The 18,243-nt window shown below is 39.1% G+C and overlaps 2 protein-coding genes across 5 annotated transcripts in view; one reads left to right on the top strand and one right to left on the bottom strand.

The window, feature by feature from the left end:
• The window catches only part of LOC140112923 (olfactory receptor 10A7-like), a 90,929-nt gene extending 83,913 nt beyond the window's left edge, over positions 1-7,016 (bottom strand). The window contains exon 1 of the mRNA XM_072132618.1: positions 6,931-7,016. The gene's annotated coding sequence lies outside the window, so the exon portion shown is untranslated. The remainder of the gene's footprint in view (positions 1-6,930) is intronic.
• Positions 1-9,873, top strand: part of PLA2G4C (phospholipase A2 group IVC) — a 38,041-nt gene extending 28,168 nt beyond the window's left edge. For all 4 annotated transcript variants that reach the window (XM_072125835.1, XM_072125924.1, XM_072125988.1 and 1 more), the window contains exons 12-16: positions 861-992; positions 1,958-2,050; positions 4,899-5,050; positions 7,574-7,748; positions 9,630-9,873. In XM_072125835.1, coding sequence (XP_071981936.1) covers positions 861-992; positions 1,958-2,050; positions 4,899-5,050; positions 7,574-7,748; positions 9,630-9,787 — 710 coding nt within the window. In that variant the 3' untranslated portion in view covers positions 9,788-9,873. The remainder of the gene's footprint in view (positions 1-860; positions 993-1,957; positions 2,051-4,898; positions 5,051-7,573; positions 7,749-9,629) is intronic.
• Positions 9,874-18,243: the final 8,370 nt, after the last annotated feature.

Genomic DNA, 18,243 nt, shown 5'->3' with positions numbered 1-18,243 from the left:
ATTTTTGTGTCAGATTATTTGACTTTGACTTTGTTTGGCTTTTCTGTCCATCAGATGTATATCAGTGGTTTTTCCTTATTGATATATTTGTTGTTTGAGGAGTTTAGGTTTTTACAGAATTTGACACTTTTTTTTAAAAGCAAAAGTTGCAATATGTCTCTAAAAGACAAATTTGAAGGAAGACTTGGGGACAGCAAAAGCACACACAAAAAGTTACAAAAAAAAAAATGAAACAGAGGTCACAACATTTATCACGAGATTCACAATAGTAAGCTTTCTCTAAGGCTATAAGGCACAAATATCCAGCAGGGGTTACAGGAAGAGGCCGTCAGGAGCTGGAGCGTGGGCGGGTGCCGCCAGAGATACTTGGGGGCACACGGTTGCGCCTGGGACATGGGTCACAGGAGCACCCGGGACCGCAACCCATAGAAACGGACCAACACAAGGAGCAGAGAATTGAAGGCTCTGCATTATATAGAAATATAATGCACGGATGTCTTTTTTGTTGGCCGAACAGCAATGCCAGCAAAGGTAGGGACGGGCTAAACTGAGGAATATAGTAAAAATCTGCTAGACATGGGTAATGGGCACACCTTTTGTTATTATCCAGCCTTGAGCATACAACTATTTAATTGCTTGTACCCTAGACAGTACAACTAGTTGCAGTACAACTATTTAGTCATTTTTGACTTCTTGTACTGTTACTATTACAGATTTTCACAGACAGGGTATAAAAGTAAATTAAAATTCCAGGGAGTCTGTAGACTAGGGGCAATGACTTGTAATAAATATGAACATTGCATGACAATGTCTTACAGTATTTATATTTGTACATTTACATAGTTTCTTTTGCATTATAGAGGGAATATGCGTATGCCACGGATGCAATAAAATGGGAACCTTTCTCTCAAGTCAAGATCTTGTTAAAATGACTGATAAAGAGCTGGAAGTGCTGCTGGAAATGTTGCTAAACGATTTTCAAAAGATTTCAAGTAACTAATTTTAATATCTGTTCAGGAGTCAAAAAAGTCCCCTGTGAGATATATGTATCCTCAGATTCTTTATCCGTTAGTGTTGCTATTGATTTATTTAAAATTGGGTGTTTTTTTTGGATTGCCTGGATAGTTATATGGGTTTTTCAGATTATCTACATTATGATGGATATATAAGTTAAAAGCTTCTTGTCAAGCATGGGTGCACTTGCTTTACTGCTGCCTGAGGGGAAACCCCATCACCCAACCCCCGGAACCATCATAGATGGTTAGTACCACTTATCGTGCTGTGTACACAGGGCCCCAACTAGGAATTTTGAAAGATTTTTGTGGGCCCCCCTCACCGGTGTCCATTCCCACTTTGGTACATAACATTATACACAATTTCTTTTCTGACCCAGACTCTGCATGTTCCCACTCAGTATGTAGATAGCCCCTGCACGTGCCCACTCAGTATATAGATAGCCCCAACAGTCCAAAGTCAGCCCCCTTCCCCTCCCCAGTTCACAGCAGATGCACCCCTTAATTGAAAAAATAAATGAAACCTATACTCACCTTCGGCTTCTTTTCCCATCCCCCCAGCTCCGTCTTCTGGCCCGGGACACATCACTATGACGCAGCGGTATCACGGTCATGTGACATCATAGTGTAAGGACCTACATGGCGCATACAATATCACGTGGTCGTGACACCACCGCGTCATAGTGATGCGCCTGGGCCAGAAGAGCAGAAGACGGAGCCGCAGGGCAGGGAGAACAAGGCGTTGAAGTCACACAGGAGGTGTGAATAATTAGCAGCCCAGAGCACCGGACATCAGCCCTAACAAAGGCTAAAATGTACCAATAAAAGGGATGTGCAGCAGATGATTGGTAGGATGAACAGTTTTTCAATGGTGAAAAAAATGCCAATGCCTTTTCATAGTCTCTTTCAATTACTGATCATTTTCTGATTTCTTATGCCTGTAGGTTGTGAAAAGGTGCAGCTGGTGCTAAACATGCTAAAATGTGTAATCCAATGGCAATGGGGAACCACCAATAACTTCCTCTATGAATGGAGCAGTAAGTTTTATTTCAAGTTTTTACCAAAATTACACATAATACAATTATTGAGTTGCACATCTCACAATTTGTGTGTGTATACATAAATATAGAGAGACAGCAAACTAAAGCAATAGCAATAGTGAAAAAAAATTGAAGGGAATCTCCCAGCAGTTTTGACCATACTGCACAAAGCTGCAGTGACCAAACCTTAGGGTGCTGTTTTGAACTTGTTTTTAGGCCATTTTTAAGCAGTTCGTTTTTTGAAATTGCATCTGTTCTTTGACCATTTTTGTCCATTTTCCAATTCCAAGATAATTGGGGGAAAAGGCCAAAAACGGATGCGTTTTCAAAAATGCATGCTTTTTTTAGCAGTCTGCTTAAAAAAGGCCTAAAAAAGGTTCAAAACGCCACGTGTGCCACCACCCTAAGTGTATTTTCTTAGTGACAGGAAAAGGAAAAGAGAAGTGATAATCCAGGTCTGCAACTCTCACTAGGGCTCTGAGTGGATCTATCAGCCTTAAGAGCTTTCTGATCTCTGCACTGTACTGATCCATGGCACCTCCCTTCTGCTACATGTAGGAGCTGTATTAGGATTTAGGTTGGATACTTACAGCATCGATGGAGGAAGCCAAAGCACGCCGGAAAATCCAAAATATAAAGGCTTTATTTACATAGAAGGCATAGAATTCGCATAGAAGGCATAGAATTCGCATAGAAGGCATAGAATTCTATGCCTTCTATGTAAATAAAGCCTTTATATTTTGGATTTTCCGGCGTGCTGTGGCTTCCTCCATCGATGTCCCAGACTACAGGTTCAGGTACCAGAACCTTTGGCTGCGAGCACCCAACTACTTGAACTCATGTGCAGGTTTTTTGATTGCTGTCTTTCTTTCCTTCTTTTTGGATACTTACAGCAGTAACTTGTGACATAATGGAGGGGCTATGGTACAGTTCATTGCAAATGGTAGAAAGATATTTAATCTGAGACTCACCAGAGCACTTGCAGGAGCTTGAAGTTTACTAATCTGCAGTTTATTATGTTGAAAACTGATGTCGGATTCCCTTTAAAGTGCCGTTATTGACATGTCCAGCAGTGTACTAACAGACAGGAGCTTTTCTCATGCCTTGGGAGCTGGAACATTTTTGGGTACATGGTATTAAGTCTGTTTTTCATTTCTCCTCAAGTCTGTCATCTAGGCCTTGCACCTGCCATATAGTATAAATTAATACAAATTAAAGGGGTTGTCCACTTTCAGCAAATAATTGATATGTTTTGTGTAAGGAAAAGTTATGACATTTTCCAATTATTCTTTCTGTATCAATTCCCCACAGCTTTCTAGATCTCTGGTTGCTTTCTTGCTATAAGATTTTATTTTTACTTCTAGTGGATAGAAATCTGTCCATGGTCACACAGGTGCGCGGCTCATTATATCACACAGCTCTGATTACTGTCTGTGATTTTAACGATCCGCGAGCCTGTGTAACCATAGTCAGATTTCTATCCAGTGGAAGTAAACATAGAAGCTTTCTATAGCAGGACAGCAAGCAGAGATCTAGAAAACTGTGGGGAATTAATACAGAAAGTATATTGAAAAATTGTATAAACTTTTCCTTTCACAAACCATATCAATTATTTGGACAACTCCTTAAGAGACCACTGCACAGCTTTCTAAATATGATCTAGATGTTGGACAGCCATTCCAGTGTCGGCTGAATTACAACTAAAGTTCATCTCATTTGCGGCATTTGCATGTAGAAATTTGCGTGTAATCTTTAATATTTCGTCAAAGATATCATATGTCGAATGTGAATTTTTTAATTTTGGCATTTGCATGTAGAAGTTTGTGTGTAATTTTTTTCTTCTTTTAATATTTCGTATATTTTGTACAATAAATGTTGAACTTTTTCCAATAAAAAAAGACACATTTAGATTTTCATGCCAAAAAAAAAAAAGTTCACCTCATTCTACTTGATGTACTTTTGATTATGTGATCACCTGAACCAAATCTTATTTAACGAATGATAGAATAAAAAACACTGCTGTGATCTTCACAATCCTTTTGTAATAGGACAAACTGGATGGCAATATGAGGTCTAGGAATTTGAATGAAAAAAATTACTTCTAACTGTGCCAAACCATGGTCTCAAGAAATGTCTCAATTCAAACGGCTCGATTCTAGCTTTACTAGCAGAGGGATACAGTGACCATTATGTTGCCTCCATCCTTAAAATTTTGAAGACTGCAGTCTATCACAACAAGGTCCTGCAGACATTGGAGACAACAACAGCTACAGACCGGTAGAGGGCTTAACACTGGAGCCAAAACATTGCTGCTAACATGGAATAAATCCACTTGATCACTTTACATCCTTGGAGTGCTGTTGTTTTTTTTTACTTACATTTGGAGGACCTGATGCCTTACCCTAAATAGTGTGCACCTACCATTTTCTTGCATCTGTTTGTGCTGTTGAAAATTTTCTTTTTGTGTATGTATTTGTGTGTGTATATATCACAATGGGGTGTATTTGATCACTTAAATACATGCTAAAAATTTAGTTATCGAAACAATCATAAAATCTTAACAAAATTGGCAAAATTTAAGACTGAATGAAGGGCTTTAGGGAAATTGACATTTTTTTTAAATAGTCGCACAAAAGTTGCAGATTTTTATTTAAAACTCTGATCAAAATCGTACTTCTGTTGCAGGCTGGTATGGTTTTGAAATGGGAACCATTATGCCTCTTTTGGCATACCATGGTGACCACAGTTATGTTTGATGGTTTAGCTTACTAATTTACTACTTCTGTTTTTAGTTTTGTTTGTACTGAGCAAGTTCTTGGCAATAAAGGTGATATCATAATTTTAGGTAACATCCCGGATGATGTCTACAAGAAAGAGTTCTTATCTCTTATTGATGCCGGCCTGGAAATAAATTCTGCATATCCATTAATGTTACCGCCCAATCGCAAAGTTGACCTTATGTTGTCTTTTGACTACAGCGAAACAGAACCATTCTCGGTAAATGTATAAAGCTCACTATGTGCAGATTTCCACTAATTTATTTATATGTAAGCCAGAGTAAAATTAAGTAAATTTGCAAGTAAACTATTTTGTCTCAAAGCAAAACAAAATTATCAAATTGTGTGACGTTTTTCTTTTACAGAAGCTGTGTCATTAAAAGCACTCTACCATCGCAATCAAGCATGATTAACCAAGGAACCCCTTAGTAATAGATCCTGGTACTGTCTATGTGTAAATCTTCTTATATTTGTTATGCATGGCTTCCTTCCTTCTAAAATAATAATATTATGCTAATGAGCCATATAGGCTATAGGCGTGTTTGTTACAGAAGCCCTCTGTCTGCTGGCTTCACATGCTGTCACTCTGCAGCAGCACATTGCAGTCTCAACCTTCTCTCTGTACTGTAATCTCATCAGCAATGAGCACATAGTGGGAGGGGGTAGTACTCCTTCAAAATGCAACCGCCTGTGAATCTACAGAGGGGGCTCTGATAACACACCCATAGCCTTTCTGGTTAATTTTCATATTTTTTTAAGTTTTAAAAGGAAGGTGGCCATGGATACTATAGGAAGATTACCACAGTCACAGTGCGTGAATCTATAAGTAAGTGCCCCTAGACTATCATGCTTGATTTTGATGGTAGATTTTCTTTAACCTGTCTCCAATTTTTGTTTAAAACATTTTTTTTAATCAGTAAGCTGTAGTGCAATATAAGAAACCATGTAGGACTCTATGATCAGACCATCCATAGTTTGTTTGCAGTCTATTGCTATTGAAAAAATTGTATTTACAAAAAAACTCTTATCACATTTTTCTACAACTTCTCAAAAACATCTATTTGCAAAGTTGCTTCATTTTTTATTTTTTGGAACAACGAAAATGTATTAAAAGTTGGGACATCATGTAGGGCTAGTCTGCTTGGAAGACTGTTTGGAGCCTTCGTTGCATACTTAGTCATATTCCTGAAGACAGGACTTTTTCAAACGGTAACAGATATCCCAACAAGCTCCATTAGTCGATCTACAGTATGGCAATATATGGGGATTTTCCTTTCCATTTATTACAATGTGCTGATAGCAAAAGGGTTAAAACGAGACCGAAGACCAGAGGCTGTCATGACGACGGATTGCTGCTCCTCGATGACATCACGTCAACCCATTTTAAAGCCGCCAGCAAAGACTTACTGGCTATGGAGAGGGCTCAGCCCACGAGCCCTTTTCATGCACTGGGACCGGACGTGCACTGTACTAGTACGGCGCGCGTCGATAAGGTGTTAAAGAGGACCTGTCACTCTTAAAAAAGGCACTAGGAGCTGCTTACTAAAGTCCCAGCAGTGTTACACTGCTAGCGTTATTAGAAATCTCTGACAATGCTAGCAAACACTGCAGCACTGTACACTGGTAACTGGTTCTCAAAGTGGTCTGGCGTATTCATGAGGGGGCGGGATTAGGGCGGCCATTTTTAGTGGTGACAGGTCCTGTCTAAGCCATAGGCTTCTCTTTGAGCACAAGTGAAATTTTCTAGAAATTGGAAGAAGCGCTGATTGCAAACAGATTTCTGGTCAGATCTGCAATGCGTTACTTACCCTTCTGTTGACAGGATACCCGGCATCTGCAGGCGCGCGTCAGGATTCAACCCCAGCCGGATCGCAACGCAGCCACACTTGGATCCCGCCCACGTCGATGATGCGGCAGGGGATAATCCTTCCCCTAGACTGGATCAATCGCACATGTGCGGACCAGATGGCTGCAATCGCGCTCCATTCATCAAGCGGGGCTTGGTCTGTGGACGTGTGCCAATGAGCAGTACACAAAACACGTGGCCCCTCCCCGCCCACTACACAGAACGTAAACAATAGATAGACAGTCCCACCTTACCTTATTCCTCCTGACGAAGCCGTTTGGTCAAAAGCGCGTCGAGGTGTCTCCCGGGCAGTAGGTCCTCACTGGTGGCCAGCACAATCCCTCTTTCATAACAGACCTGGCAGGAAAAAAGGTAAAATAAGACTCATCTACTGTGTAGACTCCAAATAACAATTGCTGATAAGAAAGATTTTAGGCGAGAAACACAGTAATAATCCATCCTCCTGCACTAAGTAAAGCAATTTATGTGGCGGGACGAACAATGGTGCAATATCTGTTTTTTCATATCCCCCAGAGGGGATCCCTCATGCCCTGTGCATAGTTTTTAACACTTTTTTCTTGCTTTCTCTTTTGTTCCGTTCCCTACTTTTCTCATAAAAAGAAGGGCATCTACAGGAATCTTTAATGTAATTGTGTTGACATATTTTACTTTATCTCTGTAATTGAATAAAGTTTAGTGTTTTAATACTCTACAGCCATCTAGTGTTTTCATTCAATAGGTGCAGTCTGGAGGAGAAATATGGTATAGAGTAGTCTCTGTATATTTGTCAGGAAGAGGACAGTATTTTGGTAGAAAGAAGTTCTGCAAAGCATGAATGATATTATTGAGGAGATGAATTAACATCATTCTAAAATCTGACCTATTTTGTTCTTTCAGACTCTAAAAAGCACAGATGAATACTGCAAGAGAAATGGAATTCCCTTTCCTGAAATCCGCATAGACGATGCAGAGTCTGAAGCTCCATCTCATAGTTGCTATATGTTTGAAGCACATGGCACAGGGGCACCCCCTGTCCTTCACTTTCCTCTTTTTAACAACCAAAACTGTGCAGGTTGGTTAACAGCTATGTTTCAGGGGGGTATTGTGATTTCACTGCTATTGTTAGGGCATCCAGTTAGTTAGAATTGAATGGTTACATTGCAACTGGAACTCATAGAAGGTAGACTGTACTCATAGGAGTAATCTGGCTGCCAGAGTCACCATTTATTTCACCTATTTGAGGACTAGACCATAATTTTCATCACCTCGCCATGATACCTATCAGGTCTTCAGACTTTTGATGATCTATATCAAAAGATCCCGAAAGTTAAAAAAAATACTTTATTTGATATAATAGCTTGCTCTTGTCCTAATAAGAAGTTCCTAAGGAACATCATTCCTTAGGACTTCTTTTATTATAACTATATGACGCGATCTGTGAAATATGGAGTTATAAAAGGTATGCTAATTACACTGATGCGCTCAGGCTATGTCACCCGAGTGATTCAGGGAGTCTAGTACTTTCATTTATACACACTGTAGCGCTACCAGTCCCCCCCATTACCTATCTATCTATACGCTGTGGTGGGGCAAGACTGGACAGGACCACTAGCACTACCGGGGGAGTGCATAAATTAAAATATGAGGCTCCCTGAAGCACACGGGTGACATAGCCTGAGCGCCCCAGGGTAATTAGCATTACTTTTATAACTCAATATTTCCGCGATTACGGCACATATAATAAAAGAAGGAACTTCTTATTAGGACACATCTACCATCAATAAATAAATGGTAACATCCTTTAACTACTTTCTAGTAATCGGGCACAAACCTCTGAAAGAAGATATTTTTTGATTAAGTGAACATCCCCTTTAAGTATTACCATTAGGCTAAATTCACACTACCATCAGAATTTCCAATATTTATCTCTGTTAAAAAAATTTATGATAAATAAACTGAAATAAACATAACTAATCGCATGTCCGTAACTGTCAGTTTTTAACATTTATTATGAAATCACTGATCTGCACCTAATTTCTATCTATTTCTTCTCTATCTCCCCCTTCTATCCTAACTGTTTAACAAGAATGTATGCTACCCCCCCCCCAGATGTTCCTGCCACACATAACCCACACTAACCTCTAAATCGATCTCACTTTTATCTACAATTTATGTATCAGATACGTGTGTGTGTGTATGTATATGCAATATTTAAGGGGTATTCCCTTCAGCAAATTAAGGTTATTGCTTGTATAATGAAAAATAATACAATTTTCTATAGAAGGCTTATAAGTTTACTTTCAGTGGACAGAAATGATTACATAGTTGCACAGCTCGGTGGTATCATAGAGAGTAATCAGAGCTGTGAAATACTAATGAGCCGTGCATCTGTGTGACTATGGTCATATTTATCTCCACTGGAAGTAAACATAGAAGCTTTCTAGAGAATGCAGAGATCTAGAAAATGGTGAGGAATTGATACAAAAAGTATTTTGGAAAATTGTATAACTTTTCATTATTCAAAAAATTAAAATTACTTGTTGAAATGGGAACACCCCTTTAACTGTTTATATTTCTATCTGTATCCCATTGTCTCCCAAAATGATAACATTATAACATATAGTTTTGCATGCGTTTTTTTTTTTTTCAAATGGGAGGAAGAAAGTACTGCAGGTACCATTCGTTCTTTCAGTCGCTAAAACACATCCATAACGGATAGCTGCCAAACTGAATATAGCGGATGACAAAAAATTTACATTGATGTCATTAGGATTATTAATTGATACATTAATCTTCTGTTCTTTATTTTTTTTTAAAGAGAAAAGGAACAGGATTATATTTGCAAAGCTCAGTTCACTCTACCATTGAAAATTCTATTTGCTAAATGAGCTGCTATGATAAGGAGTTGTTTATAAAATATGTAAAATTGTATTTATTTTCTTGTTTTTCACAGATAAAGTCCAAGAGTTTAGGAAGAAATATGCTACCATCAATATTTCTTATGATGAATTACAGCTTAAAGAGCTCTTAACATTAACTAAACAAAATGTGCAGCTCAATAAAAATCTGATACTAGAAAAATTTAAGCAAGTTAGCAAATGTAATTCATAGGAATGAAAAAAAATCTCAACCCTGCTGACAACTGAAGAGGGAACAGATCAAGAGTTTTTCGGACAGAATGGACAGAGAAAGTTTACGGCAAATATTGTGCCTTTTTGCTGTGCGTGTTCCCATAGGATTGCTTCTTCCACAACTCAATAATTTCTAATAAAAGTTAAAGTATGGGGTTTTTTTTGTATTTTTCAACTTCTTCTAACTAATAATGCCACATGCTGGCCCAGCAATCTGCTGATCAGTGCTGGCTAAGGTCTGCAAAATCCCATTTCACCACATTCAGCAATGCTTTGTATTTATATTATTCCACAGATTCTTTCGCAATTTTGTTTCTGTAGCCCACCACTATCACTGTCATTATTTTCTGTACTGTCAGATGGGCGATGTCAGACTAGAAAGATACTATACATTGATATGGTAGTTTCAGGGTATTTTTACCACCCACATTGCTAATTCTGCTTTCTACAATTCCTGTGCTGGAGTAGACAGCATAGGTCCACCTATTGAAATACAGTGTCGACTCTACTGCATATCAGGGTAACAAGAACTCTATGGAAGATGACAACGAGGTATTGCTTAATAAGGATGGATACCAACTAGCCACTTCTATTTTTATGCAGAGTGAGGACAGTCAGTAGTGCCCCCTGTTGATGGAAAGCCTGTCTACAATTGTCAGGTTTCTAAATTTTGCTCAAATCACAGGTAAGGTAGAAACCTAATGATCCTCAACCCGTAAAGCAAGTGTCTGAAGAGGACACCACAGTAGAGCATAAACAGTGTTAAGTAAATAAGAAACTGAGATTTTAAACTCAATGATGGCTCAAAAGGGAAGAATAGTGTTCAGCGAACCTGAACTCCCAAATTTGGGTCCATACCAAACATGGCTGGCTCTGTACCCACAACCAAGAAGCTGAATGGCAGCACAATATTCAGGGTTTTGCTTCAGGAGAATGTGTAGGCCTGGCAAGCTGGTTGACTGCTGAGCAGATGCAGTTTGAACATGGATGTTATTGGTCAGGTTGAAACATGTACCTCTTCTGTTGAAGAGCATCTCCTGATGCCAATGCTTAAAGGAGACATAAAGGGAGAACAAGGAACTGCAGGGACCATGAGGAAAAGGATGGGAACCTGCTATTCAAATTAACCAACCAAAATAAAACTTCATAAAAATTATGAATAAAATTTCCCTTATCCCTAAATGGTACATCTCAGTGTCTGCAATGTTTTAAAAAAAAATCAATTTAAATACTTTAATGCAAATTGCCTGTCCAATCACAGTAAGTGAGTCCTATATATTCATGGTTACGTGCACAGCCTTGCCTCTCTGTTCCTGATTGACTGGTCTCTCTTCTTGGCACTAAGCTGCTGACATGAAACAAGTACCGTATTTTCCGGACTATAAGGCGCACTTAAAAGCCTTGGATTTCCTTGGAAATCCAAAGTGCGCCTTATAGTCCGGTGCACCCTATGTATGGCCCAGGGCACAGGGCAGCGGACCATACTTACATAGGCCCCCGCTACCGGAGACCGGAGACAGCAGATCTCCAGCGGGAACTGCAGACCACGCGGCACTAACAACTTCTGCCGCGTGGTCTGCAGTTCCCGCTGGAGATCTGCTGTCTCCGGTAGCGGGGACCTATGTAAGTATGGTCCGCTGCCCTCCTCCACCTCCCCCTCACCTTCCCCGCTCACCTTCCCCGCGTTCCCCGTCGCGTCTCGGCGTCGCATCGCGTCTCGTCCCGTCGGGTCTCCGCTCCGCCCCCGGACCTCCGCCACGCCCCCGGACCCTGCGCCTTATAATCCGATGCGCCTTATATATGGAATTATTACATATATAAGGCGGATCAGACTAATGCGCCTTATATTCCGGTGCGCCTAATGGCCCGGAAAATACGGTACTTAGGGAACATCTGCCAATACTAAATACAGAGATCTATAGCTTTGTTTACTTAATATCAGGGATAGGAAATGCTACACAGTGTTTTGCTGGAACCCTGAGCGCGAACAAGTCGGTGGCTTTGTGTGACTTGGCTCTTCTAAAACTTAAACCTCTCCCTCAGGAAGGTGGGGATTGTGACTTGCAATTTGCTGAGATATTAACCTTCCTCCTCACCCCTCCATCAGGAATTCTCTTCAGCCGGGTTATCAGTGTTGGTGAGGAGGGCTTGACTGTGTACTGCATTCTTCCTACCTCCATGATTGGAACAGAAGACATCAATAATAATGTATTTTGGAAGAATGCTGGTTCTAATCCCATGTATAAAGGCATCAATGGAATATGTATAAAGGAACTGTGTGTGTGTGGTTCACTTCATTTCACTTTTCCCCTTTTCAGGGCAACATGAAAAAAATGAGAGAAGGCTGTGAGGGAAAGATAGAAATGATTACCCTTTTCAAGGCACCTTGAAGAAGTGTGTTAATAATCTTATTGCATCATTATCAGTTAGAAAAATAGCAGCACTCTTGCTGCAACAGTATATTCCGAAATTGGAGACTCTATATTCAATTCTTCCATTTTTTTTCAAAATAGCAGCGGTACTGTTAAATGTGTACATTCCTTAATTGCTGAGATTGTATCGCCATATATGTTTTTTTCTAAATAACAGTTTACTGTATCCATATATTCCTAAATTACTGAGGCTGTGCTTAGGGCATCCATATGTTCCTAAATCTATCAATCGATCTACCGTAAGCTCCAGGCATGGAATCAAGAATATTATTTTATCTTTATAATGTGGATCCAGCGAAGTGGCCACCCAGTAATTAGCACTAATGAATATGGGAAAAACTAGGCTCTTCCCCTCACTGCCATAATAGCCACAATGGGAAAAACATGGCTGTTCCTCACCCTGCCTTGAAAGATGCAATGGGAAAAACCTGGTTTCCTTTTGCTGCCCAGATGCAAGGACATGCTGTCCTTGCTGGAAAGCACCCCTATCCCCCTCTTTCCTATTGAAAACATTCAGCCTGCACATCTCCTACACACCTCCTGATAAGCTGCAGGACAGAAAAGGGTATGAATGATATGTGCAGGGGGCATTTTTACAAGAGGACCGAGAAAGAAGGGGGTGTTACACCAAGCTGACTCAATTCACAGGATTTAAATGCAAAGAGGGGAGGATCATTTTACAATTTACAGGAGATACTGACTTATTTAAATATCATCATGCAGAGCAAGTTTCTACAGGAAATGGAGTAGGATATTCATTTGATTTGGGAGAGGCTAGATGTGCTTGACAATTTCCCTTTAAAGGAGTTTTCCCACTAACAAAAGTTAGGCCCTGGGCCTAACTTGTGTCAGTGATAAGACCCACACAGATCACGAAAAACGAGGGGTCCATCCAAAGATAGGGCCAAACTTTTGTTCATGAGAAAACCCCTTTAATTATTTTCTCTAGCCCATTTTTGTCAGGGTAACTGTCCTGTTATTACCCCTATTTTTTGGCCATCTAATCCATACTACCCTCATTTTACAGAAATTTTTGTGTGTTAAACTTTGGGTCCACCTTGCCTTAAATGGGGTAACCTCCAGTGATGTGACACATACTGTCAAATACCATAGCGTCCCGGCACCAAAGCATCTTCTCACGTCACTTCCGGTCATGCGCAGTCTGTAATTTCAGACGGGCTGACTGTATTTAAGACGGCAAAACACCAGTATTAACTATCGCCTCACCTAAATTTAGCAGCCGCCAGAGACAGTAAGTAAGGACCTCTACCTACCTTTTACTCCCTCTCCATGAGGTTCCATGTTCATTCCCATAGCCATCTACAACTTTTATTCTTTATATCCTCTATTCATTCTCTATCGAATTTATTTACCTTGATGCATATTCCCTGCTGTCCTGACCAACTACTGTACCTGATCACACAGCCCCTTATCTTACAACACATCTTGCCATTTTACCTTGAGTTCCTGGACAGCCCGCTTTTCTATTGTTCTGCTCCTATTCCTATATATCTTTCCCCTATTTGCCTATGATTTTCACATGTTATTCATACACTCAATTTATTTTGTCGCTTGATATATATTTTTCTCACCATAGCCTTATTTTGTTTATTGCAGGCCAGATCTAACTTGATAGAGGTCGCCATGACCGAAACCTCATAAAAATTTGATCTGTTATACTTACCTCTTTATGCATTATGGTGAAGGCTATTGTAAATATAAAAATCTTTTGTACTAAATAAAAGAAGAAAAAGTTTACTCTAAGTGTGTGCCATGTTCTTCTATATGGATGTTTTGGATTGAGAATCCGACATTAAGCACCACTATCAGAGTGTGCGGTCTTTACCGCTCTACATGCATTCACGGTCAAGTCCAGATCCAAACCAAATTTTTTTCCTGATGTTTGGCTGAACACAGACTTTTGGCAAACCTGCTGATCAAAGGTGAGTCCCACCTCACACCTCTTTGAATTTCACTACTCAGCCAGAGTACCCCCTTACCTTATGGCACTGAAAGTATAAATTAGAGCAAAGCCTATGTTTGTGTGAATACTTGAGGGAGATACAAAGCCCTGAAGAGCATGAAAAGCAGCAATATACATATATTTGTATCTTCCTAATGAATACATTTATATCGATTTTTAAGCCCCAGGATGAATGGATCCAAAAATTATTCAAATATACAGAGGGTGGTTTTAAAGCAGGCCAATAATGGCCACTCCAAAAAGAAAATGAAGAGTTGGAATTAAAGAGCAAAAGGAAGGATTTATATATCATTGAAAAAGTTTAAAGCTGCAAATTAATGTATCCCTTTCAGGCAAGGGAGGTCCACACATTCATCCCCTAGGTGCAGATAGTCCACAGATGAAGAAAGGTTTTTTTTAGACACCATCTTTGTTATTTACAAGGCACCCTAAGGATGCTACCTTAGAAAAAGCTAATTTGTCACCAATGCAGACAAAATGGTAGATGCAATTTTTGGGAGAAGGGGGAAGGGCATCTATAGGCTTAGTTTGGCACGTTAATGGCGGGGCTTCACAGCAGAAAGCATCCAGGGCCTTCAATAGTAGCATTCACTGAAATGGATCTTTATCACCATCCTCAACCCTGCTTTTCCTGTAGACTGACAAGATGGCTACTGTGATAATAGTAGAAATATGGGCGTAACCTATTGTTTGAAGTACTCTCTTCCTGTGGTAATTATCATATATCCTCGACTATAAGCTGAGTTTTTCAGCACAAAAAATGTGCTGAAAAACCTTACCTCGGCTTATACTCAAGTCAAGAAAAAAAAAACAATGTACTCACCTTCCGACGCACCCTCAGCAGGTTCTTTTCTATACAGTGATGCTCCAGCATCGGCTCCGTGTCCCCGCGCGGAAAGTCACAGTCAGCCACTTTCTGACATTCTACTATGTGCACCAGTACTTACCTCCATGGTCCCTTCTGGTCTCCCACAACGTGATCTTTCTGGGCTGTGCCTGTTTGTTTACAAGCTGCGCCTGATACAGTGCCAATGATGCTAGAAACAATTGAGACTCAGGTGTGCGTTATCCTGGCTATCCTGATTCCAAATTTGTATTTGACCTTGGCCTGAGATGGATCATAACTCCATAACTGGTATATTAAGATTTTCTTTGTCTCTGTGTAAACTAAATGAAGGGAATCTTCAGAAAGATCCTAGGAAATGCTAAGGCTACAAAGGTGTGAGTTAAAGTCTACCCCTACAGAGCCAGAGACCCTATTCACTCTTTGAAGTGGGGCCTTTCAGAGATTTCATTTGTTATTGAAGATACGGCTAGGGGCATTGAGGTACACTGATACACTAAATATAATACACTATATTTCATCACACCTATGCATAGTTTCAAGTTTGCACAACAGCTCTGCTCCTTTGTCATGACAAGCTCAGGTCACATGATTCAATTGCTTCAAAAAGAAGTAAAATAATGGCAATTTTGTTATTTTATAATTCATGAACTCCTTGAAATAAGTTATATTAATTGTTTGCACCTGTATTGCACCTATACAATACACATGTGAATGAGCTTCCATTATAGACAAGAACAAATTTACTTTCTAATGCATGTGGGATTTTCATTGTATCCCTGAGGTCACATTTCTGGTATAATTAGACCCACAGAGATTTTTCATAGTCAAGACCTAAGATAATACACAGGAGATGTGAGTATTTAAATGAGGGTACTCTCTTAGATTTGTCTTGTGTCTGTAGATATGTATCAAAATGTATTTTATATCCATTCTGGCCATTGAAATAACATAAGATAAAACTACTCTTTGCAGCTACTATCAATACACGCACAAGGTAATGTATCTAACAAAATTAAAATTTTCTTAATTGAAACTGTACGACAAATTCTGAGATGTATTTTCTCCTTTTATTCTGTGTAAATGTGTACATTTTAGGGCTCATTGAGCTTTTTAATGAAAAAATGGCTTATTAAATAGAACCTCTATTTCCTTTTAAATTCTCTAAAATTCTTTTTTTTTTAAACTGTAGCTCGATTTGTAATCTTTCTAGAGTCATTATAAAATAAAAGAATGTTTAAAACATGTTGCCGACAAAACACAAAAATATGGTAAATGTTAATAACAAGTTTAAATACATGCACAAGGTAATGTACTCTGCCTAACTCAATGGAAACTTTATAGCAAAATGTATACACATGTGTAAAAGAGAGAGAGTACAGGTGGAATATTACAGATGTATTCAGATGTTCAGTATCAGGTTTAACATTGATAGGACTACATACACCTTGATGAAATGTCAAATATGTTAATAGGGGATTTTACATATTGATTAATCAAAGCAAACCTCACAATAGTCCCTATTTATAGAAAAGAGGTGGCCACAGTGGTCATCAGTATCACCAACATAAATAATGGTGTGAAAGTTTAAAAAAAAAAAAGCATGATTTAACCACAAGTCCACGGGTTACTAACTTCTTACATCGGGTTGTCCTACTTGTCTTCGCATCTCCTGGATGACTGTATATATTAGCCTTGCATATTCGTTTTATATTTTTATCACATTGTCATAATGACTATGCTCTTCAAATTGTTCTTTTTTGGGGGCTGCAACAATTTTTTTTCTAATAAATGTTGAACGTAAATAAATAAATGAAAGAGGGCAATTTTTGTGGTTTTTAATTTTGTTTAGATTTTTATTATTTTAGTACCCTTTATTCAACAATTTTTAAATTTTCTTCTAGGAGACTTGATCACTTACTTATGGATTCCAGCAGGTCTATAATGTTAAATGTTAGTAACCTCTGATAAGGGCGGAATGCTTATTTGGGGATTTTTCAAGGGTTGAAAAAAAGCACATGTTCCTGTTTATTCTATGGCCCAATATAAGACAACTTAGGCAGTTGTCTGAGCTCAAACTCCAGCAGTACTCGCATGATAGCCAGGATAAGTATACCGTATATATTCGAGTATCAGTGGACCCGAGTATAAGCCAAGACCCCTAATTTTAACCCCCAAAAAATTGAAAATCCTATTTACTCGAGTACAAGCCGAGGGTGGGAAAAAAAGCAAACAGTGTTCTCACCTTCCGACGCGGCAGTTCCTCTTCTATACAGTGATGGTGGTGCACATAGTAGAATGTCAGCGAGCAGTTGACGTCATGATCCCTGCGACAGACAGCGCATGGACACGGAGCCGATGTTGGAGCATCTCTGTATAGAAGAGGACCTGCCAGTGGGGCGTCGGTACACTGTTTGTTTGGTTTTTTTTACTTGAGTATAAGCAGAGGTGAGGTTTTTCAGTACATTTTTTGTGCTGAAAAACTCTGCTTATACTCGATTATATACAGTATTGGTCCTGGAATGTCAGTGATTAAAGTATGCAGAGTTACAGTTAGTAATCAAAGGTCCTCCGTAAATGCGATTTTACATTTATATGGGCACATAGATTTTTTTTTTTAAAAGACATAGTTGAAAAATTTAGAATTTAGAAGCTACAGATGTTGTAGATTGGACACTTTATTACAGTATTTCTCGGAGTATAAGGCGCACCGGAGTATAAGGCGCACCATCAATAAACGCCTGATAAAATGTCTAAGTTTATATATAAGGCGCACTGGATTATAAGGCGCAACTGATTATAAGGATGAATGACCAGTAGGTGGCAGTCCTGTGCACAGTTCAAGACAGCTGTTGTCTGTCAGGATGGTTCATATATAAGGCGCACTGGACTATAAGGCGCACCTTTGATTTCTGAGAAAATCAAAGGATTTTTTGTGCGCCTTATAGTCTGAAAAATACGGTACCTTTTTGCAGAATTTTACTTTAATTAGCAGGCAATAAAAATCTTGACACATCGGGTCATTTCATAATTAGATTTTTTATTTTTTTAAAGCTTTAACTATCACAAATTAGTTAAAAAACAAGATTTATTTGAAAGAAAATATTCATGATGTCAGGTAAAGATGGCTGGAATGATAATTGACCATGAGTCATACTCAGGTCCTGTTCTTGCAG

The sequence above is a fragment of the Engystomops pustulosus genome, chromosome 1 (assembly GCF_040894005.1).
Source record: "Engystomops pustulosus chromosome 1, aEngPut4.maternal, whole genome shotgun sequence".
NCBI lineage: Eukaryota > Metazoa > Chordata > Amphibia > Anura > Leptodactylidae > Engystomops > Engystomops pustulosus.
Note: the sequence above shows the minus strand (reverse complement) of the source record. Positions and strands in the feature narration are given on the sequence as shown.